Below are 7548 nucleotides of genomic sequence, written 5' to 3' on the forward strand. Positions count from 1 at the left end.
TTGTCCAAAGTGATCGAATGGGCAGGCTGATATCTACAGTAAATCTATCCATCATCAACCATGCATAACATGCATCTAATCATAATGTCAGGGCTTCATTGATAAGACATGATGCATGATTAATGCGGTAGGACTGATCTCTGCCCAACTGAAACGCTCGGGCTGTTTAGGGAAGTAGATTTATGATGGATGGTGAATCATTATGATGTGTCGTGGTGGTGCTAGTCATTTCTGGTGGTTGTGATTGTTGTTGAGTCCTCAACAGCATTGACGGTAGCATTGAAAGCCCGGTTGAACTACACAGTTTATACACGTTACATTATCTGAAAAATGTCTCACTTACTTGACCTTTTATTTATTCAACAGATAAGCTGTTTATTTGTGGCAAGGAGGCCGTGCCATGAAATGAGGAGTTCCACAGGAGTCCTATGGATAGAGGTAGGCCTGTGTAACTCTGAATACATCCATCATGTCTAAGGGACCCACCAATTGGAAGTAGCCTATAGATTGTGAGAGAGATGCATGTAATGCATCTATCAAGACCGGTCTTAGAGCGCAGACAAATCGATCAACCACCAACTCTCTCAAGTCAGTTGGAAGAAAAACATATTCAATTTAATTGCTGAATAGCTAATATAAATCTGGACTAAACATTTCATAGCTGCAGAAATGAGTTCAGATGCCTTTCAGGACCTTTCCAGATGATTAATAATATAACATAACCTGGTGTAATGATGACATGGATAAGATCACTACAATGTTAAGGGGTACTTTATTATGCATTTACATGTACATGTTTCTAACCCCCAGAGTCTTTTCCTGATTAAATAAAGGTTCAGTAAAATGTTTAAAAAGTGATCCGTTTTTTTTTCTTTCTGAAGTGTCAGTCTTTTCCAAATGTAACACTCTCACGGAATGTATCATGCACATCTGCTGATGTTGTTAGTGAAAATCTGATGTTTAGATTATTAAAAATGACTGCAGATTAAAAAATAGCGCTTTACCACTCGTCATTTTTCACAATAAATAGATCCCGGCCCGAGGACCCCATAGACCCCATACCTAGGCCTCCATAGACCCCGGTCCGAGGCCCCCATAGACCCCGGTCCGAGGCCCCTATACACCCTATATAATATTCTATCATTTACAAACCTCTGGCTGTTTTGATTAAAATTACATTTTTTTTATCCACTACATAGAATAATCCAATCCAATTTACTTTCATGATAGGTCAATTTACATTCAAATCAATATTGAACTCAGGAACCACATGTCCAATTTATGAAAAGTTTGTGATAGACCTTATAGAAGGGTCAGATTGACTTGGAATTAATTGAATATCGGTCTGTCCAATCGAAGCTTGGAAGTCAAAGAGAAAAGCTGTAAGCCTGGTAATGTGTGAGGCAGAGGGAAGGCTCCAGAGTCTTGTCTATGTGGTCTGGTATGCATCATGTCCATGAAACAGGAAAGGATCACGAGAGTCACCAGTGTAGATGCTATATTGAACTTGAACCCTTTCCCATTCCAGGCATCAGGGAGCCCTCGTTAATGTGGTAAAGATGTAGGTTACCTCAACTACTATTTTGGGTAGTTAAATGCCAAATATTGGCTTCATGATTGCATCATCTCAATAATGTACAGTAGTTGTTTTCCATCTTTGTGAATTTCACGTTTCACATTTCTCTGTCTGTGGTCGGTGTACAGGTAAGGCAGTACCACTAGGTGGTGGCCTTGTTACAATCATTGCTTTAGATGGATTTGTGAGCAACTGGTAGGCATAACTAATCACCTGAAACCCAAACTTGAGTATAGTTCTATTTCACTATTGTTTTCTGGTATTCAGATTTCAGGCTACATGTAGGCCTTTTTAGCTACTATTAATTTCACAATGGCAAATCATGTATGTTTCTCCACCTTGTATCTATTTGTCTTTCTTTCTCCTCTCTAGTCAGCTATGCATCAATTCCAGTGACATGTAGGCAGGGTAGGCAGTGCAGGCAGTGCAGGCAGTGCTTACCCTGTGATAGTCTAATAAAAAAGCTGATTCTGGTGGTTTTTATACTCAACATTTCAAAATGGGCTAAAATGGCATCAAAGCGTTCAAGGCCATTCCCATACAGTCACTGTCTGGATAGGGTCAGCGTAGGCCTCGCTGCTTTGCCTATAGTTTCATTTATTTATTGAGACAATTTCCTATTTTGCGCATAAGTATTACCTCATCATGTTGTGTGGGTAAACTCTGCACATGTGGGCGTGTCTACATAATTTAGCTGTCAAGCATTTACATTTACATTTACATTTACATTTAAGTCATTTAGCAGACGCTCTTATCCAGAGCGACTTACAAATTGGAAAAGCAACCTGACCAATTGATACTATACTGTACCTAAAACAATTTTCCAAGTTGTATTTTGAAGGAAAACTTTGTATAATTCAGAGATGGATACCAACACCGGAGTTACCTGATCTTCATCAGAGGAAGGGACAGAAAATCATCCGGTCAAATGAACCACACTCAGCCTGACAGACACAGAAACCCGAAGCAGACAAGACGATTACAGATGAGACTAGAGGAATGTTTTACAACATTTTTTGACAATGTCAGTGTTCAAATGAAAGCCAGGTTTGATCATTTTGTCATTCTTGGCCCTACAACGATGCATTTTCTAAATGCATTTTCCTTTGCATTTTACGGGTTAGGCTACGGTTGAATAAATATGAGAATAGACAATATCACTTTGATGCATTTTATTTATTAAGGTAGAATTTCATTTTGAGACACTTTTTTTGTACATTTTAAACTGCATTTTCATTCATTTCGAGTATTTATATGAAGACTTTGTTGGAAGCATTGTAAATCCATTGTGAAAGGCTATGGAGTTTGTGTTGTGAATTATTTGGATGAAATGTGTCCGTATGTTGGTATTTTAGTGCCAGCTATCAGTTGTAACTCGGTCATTGGCTGAGCTATGTTGATCAGTGTGTCATGTTGTGGTATGATATGAAATATGCCACCATCTGAGGCTATCGCTTGTGTATGGTGGCTACATTGGTATTTACATTTGAGGATTTTTCTTGACGTTGTCAATTTTGGTAAATAGCTTATGTCACCCTGATTGTTGGAGTTATCTGTTGTATGGTGAATTTTTGCTTCATCAAAGTGTATTTGTGAGCAAATATGATTTTTTTTAGACAGGCAGTTTCTAGCCAGCCACTGACCTCGCCTCATGTCAATGTTCAATTCCATCCAAATGTGTACACGTTTATTATTGTATAACCAGGTCAAGCCAAGTGATATCTCACAAACAATTATACTAAACATACATGTCCACACACGAGTCATTCCTCATAATCAGATTTGTTTTTAAATCAGGATTTAGAGAAGAAAAAGCATTGGTTGAATAGTAGGCCTACGTATGTTCAAAAGGTAACTAGCATTTTGAAAGTCCACATTTCAAAGTTTTAACCAATAGGTTATCTCAAATGTAATGCCGTTATGATTATTTGTCAAACGTATTCTGTAACAAATATGTAACAATATGTTGATATTAGTATGATCATGTTATATATTCGATCCAAATGGAAATGAATCCTAAAAGCACCAACATATTTAAATCTTAAAACCTCCAACGGGGGTAATTTCTGACCCAAAATTGATAATGATTGCATTTGTAAATGCTGAATATAATACATTAGATGTATTCATGAGTTTGTGATTTATTTGTCAAGGGTGAATTCGTTGAATTCAAATAGTAGGCTGTAACAATAACAATCTGTGTATTAATAACAGTTATATTAAGGTTTATAATAACAAAAAAATAACACACAAAAAGAAAACACCTAATTTGTCATAAAGAACTCAAAGACAATTTTGGGCAATTGTAGTCCCAAAAGATCTCACAATATCTATAGGATTTGCGACATGCTGCATTGCATAAACATTTAGCCTACCCTTGAATAAGAATGAACCCAAACAGTTTTAAAATAGATCTCTTTATTGACTTGCTGCAGCGAAATCTTTCGAAAACTCAAGGGTTTAGATTTAAGTGCAAATAGGTAAAGATAAATCGGAGTGAATGTGCATGTATTTTTAATTAAACACATTTAATGTAGTTGTCTTGCATTTTATCCGTGTTGATAACTTATACTCAAACACTAGTCTACAATATGAATGAAACGACACAATCAGTGTACTCCTGAATGCATCATGGCATGGTGACAGAGTTTGAAGGAAGGCTGACTTGAGATGTCATTGATCAACTATATCCAATAGCTGTCTGAGCCGTCCTTGACAATGGCAATAGGCTACATGTATGTATTTTTTCTTCTCCAATTTTTACTCCATGAAAGGTGTTATGGCTTGTATATAGTAGCTGTGTAGTTGTTGTGATCCTCATCCAAGATGGCGGTGGTCTTAACGCGTTGATTTCACAAGACGCATGGCTTGACGTCCTGATAGACATTCTGGTGATGGTGATGTAGCTGGTGGTAGTACGATCCACTGGCAGTTGGTGGGTGAAATGAAGAGATTCCGTTAAAGTTCAAAACAAAATCTTTCCTGTCACATACTGGCGATGAATGGCTCGAGTATCGAGACAATCCTGCTGCAAACAGATGGAAGAGACGTGACAGTCAAACACAAAGCTTTTTCAAATATAAAACCAACTTGTTCTAATGCAAAAACATGAAAGAACTACATGGCGCCAATATTTGGACGTTGTATTAATGCCAATTATTTTTCTTAAATGGTAGGCTACATTTTTCCTAAAACAACTGCATGCAGATCATTTAGAGCATACATGCAAAATACAAACGATTTCATGAAACACACACATATTTATTTATATATATATATAGGCTACATCACTTTTACAATGTGAAAATAATATATCATTTGTAAACATAAGGTTTTGAATATTTTCCTGGAAAAGTGTCCTTGATATTTGCCATGAATACTTTGCTTTCTATTTAGTGTTGAATTATTTTACAAACATCATTGGTATTTGTAATGAAACTATTTAATTCAGTGATATTATTGTTCATATTTATATGTAGTTTCTTATGGAGACCATTGCGCACAAAGGTCACAGGCAGTTCTATCTATACTGCCCAGAATCAACCATATGTACGGATAGGTAAAACATACTTGGTTGTTGACATTACTGATGTAGTTTTGTGTATTATATTATTTGTGTATTTTTGTGTATTATACACATAATTAGATGTTGACATATTATTGCCATGGCACATATTGGTGTTTGGCGCATTTTCATTTAGGCCTATAGCCTTGAAAATGAAATCGAGGCTACAGTTTTTGGCCTTACTGCTATTAGCCCATTCAAACGCATTGAATAACAGCTTCACTACATGGAACAACATATAGTTCCCCCCCCCCAAAAAAAATCTAAAGAAAGCTTGTACATTTTTGTGTATTATTATATACATTATTAGGTGTCGACATATTATTGTCATGTCATATATTGATGTTTGTAAGTCCGTCTGTGGCTGAGCTGGCCAATAGCCTTGAAAATAAAAATATAGGCTACAGTTTTTTTTAACTTAATAATATATAATATATGCCATTTAGCAGACGCTTTTATCCAAAGCGACTTACAGTCATGTGTGCATACATTCTACGTATGGGTGGTCCCGGGGATCGAACCCACTACCCTGGCGTTACAAGCGCCATGCTCTACCAACTGAGCTACAGAAGGACCACTTCCTTGAGAGTGATTATGTTCATCTTGGCAGTAGAATTTGCATGAATATTACTAAATTATTTGTGTTTTTAGTTAAATTGTCATAGTTCTACAATAGTCTTTTATTCATAAATGGACAAGCAGAACAATGCCAGTGTTGCCTAACTAGGCCCAATGCCCCCTTCCTTATGATTCGCAATCAGCAACTGCCCATCTCGACTAGGTCTACTTCCAAATAAAACAGTAGATATAAATACGCACATAAGAGTATAATATTTATTACTTGGTTGCATATGTTATAATTGGCCATATAGTGTGCCCATGCAATGAAATATTGTGTTTGCCTATTAGTAAAGTAAACAGGCTTACTTGAAATATCAGATGAGTCTCTTCCGTTGTGATGGCGATAGCTTTGCTCCAGAGAGTAGGGGGATATGCTCGAGTGCAAGGCAGAGGACGTGGGACTGTTTGAAGCCAGGGATTGCTGCTTGATGTATGGAGACACACCTGGTGATGTCCAGTGTGAGGGGACACTGGTATATGGAGAGTGACAGTCCAAGGTGCCTCCTGCCATCGCCGCCGGCGATGAGTGCAGAGGGCTACTACTGTTGTCTGGGCAGTATTCTCCATTGGACGACACCTGACAGGCAGCCATGTAGGTGGACCCAGGGCTTGGCGACATGTGAGGAACATGATGCCCTCCAGCCAGCCCGTCGTAGCTCCCTGGCACCGTGGTCCCCATCACGTCCAAGTTGTAGCCATTATGACATGCCAAGGACGCAGAGGGGTTCTGGAAATCGAAGTTTTGGGGCAGTATCGACGCGCCAAAGCCGATGCCATTCATCATTCGATACATGGGTTTCAGAGCTTGGCATTTCCTACGGAATCCGCGAGGTCTGCGACGGAAGGACCCCTCTTCGAACATAAACTCGCTTCCCGGGTCTATGGTCCAGTAGTGTCCCTTGCCTGGTCTGCCGAGGCCCTTGGGCAGTTTTATGAAGCACTCGTTTAGAGACAGGTTGTGCCTCACAGAGTTTTTCCATCCCTGGTAAGACCCTCTAAAGAAAGGGAAACGGGCCTGAAGAAACTGATAGATTTCAGCCAGAGTAAGCCTCTTTGTCGGGGAGCTTTGGATAGCCATCACAATAAGAGCGATGTATGAATAGGGCGGCTTCTCAGGACGCCTCAAGCCAGAGTTGCCCTTTTTCCTTTTGTTCGACGCATTTGGTGAGCTCTCCGCCACTGGCTGTGCGCTCATCTGAGTGGTGTGCATCACTCCGGCTGCTGGGCTGGATCTCAGAGGATGAGACGAGTCCAGATGTTGCTGTGAGCTCTCAGTCGTCATGTTTGCGCCCAAATTGGGACACAGAGGAGTATGAGTAGCCTATAACCAAGAGGATGACCAATGCTCTTTTTATTTTTGCACTGACCTGACAAATCTATTTGAGAGCAGTATCCTACACCCAATATTTCAGTCAATTGCTCAGCATAACTCCTTCAGACGTTCTAAAATATGTTTCCAAATGTGATAATTGGAGAGGTTATTGTCCAGTGGCGATTCACTGCGCGTTTATTGCAGTTCTAATCAGGAACACCAGCTGAGTATCGGTGTGGCGGCTGCTCCTCCTCCGTCTCACTGTGGCCATCGCTGGCAATAATCCCTTAAGAGGGGAATCATAAAGCTCCTCGACTTTCTTGCGCATATCCACTCGGCCAAACAAAACTCGACCACCTATCAATTCTTAAATCTCTCTCTGCCCCCTAGATCCCGGCTAAATCCCTCCAAGAAATCGCCAGGAACTCGAGACCCACCCTCTCCCTGATCTGGCCCCGGTCCAGCGGTCCAGAC

General features: G+C 39.6%; 1 protein-coding gene across 2 annotated transcripts; it reads right to left on the bottom strand.

Moving 5' to 3' along the window:
• Window positions 1-3977: 3977 nt before the first annotated feature.
• Window positions 3978-7548, bottom strand: LOC124040903 (forkhead box protein F2-like). 2 transcript variants are annotated; one of them, XM_046358018.1, is made up of 2 exons: window positions 6069-7548; window positions 3978-4601 (listed from the first exon to the last, which is right to left on the bottom strand). In XM_046358018.1, exons 1-2 carry the CDS (start codon window positions 7042-7044, stop codon window positions 4429-4431), a joined length of 1149 nt encoding a protein of 382 aa, XP_046213974.1. In that variant the 5' UTR covers window positions 7045-7548; the 3' UTR covers window positions 3978-4428. The 2 variants fall into 2 exon arrangements, with proteins under 2 accessions (XP_046213974.1, XP_046213973.1); XM_046358017.1 differs by having other exon boundaries at window positions 3978-4604; window positions 6069-7544.

The sequence above is a fragment of the Oncorhynchus gorbuscha genome, linkage group LG08 (genome assembly GCF_021184085.1).
Source record: "Oncorhynchus gorbuscha isolate QuinsamMale2020 ecotype Even-year linkage group LG08, OgorEven_v1.0, whole genome shotgun sequence".
Lineage (NCBI taxonomy): Eukaryota > Metazoa > Chordata > Actinopteri > Salmoniformes > Salmonidae > Oncorhynchus > Oncorhynchus gorbuscha.

Bases quoted from the DNA above. Each gene is read 5' to 3' on its own strand.
- LOC124040903 (XM_046358017.1), bottom strand. From the start codon at position 7,044: ATGACGACTGAGAGCTCACAGCAACATCTGGACTCGTCTCATCCTCTG. The intron at 4,605-6,068 runs GTAAGCCTGTTT...ATCTGTTTGCAG, and splicing joins AGACTCATCTGATATTTCAA to CAGGATTGTCTCGATACTCG.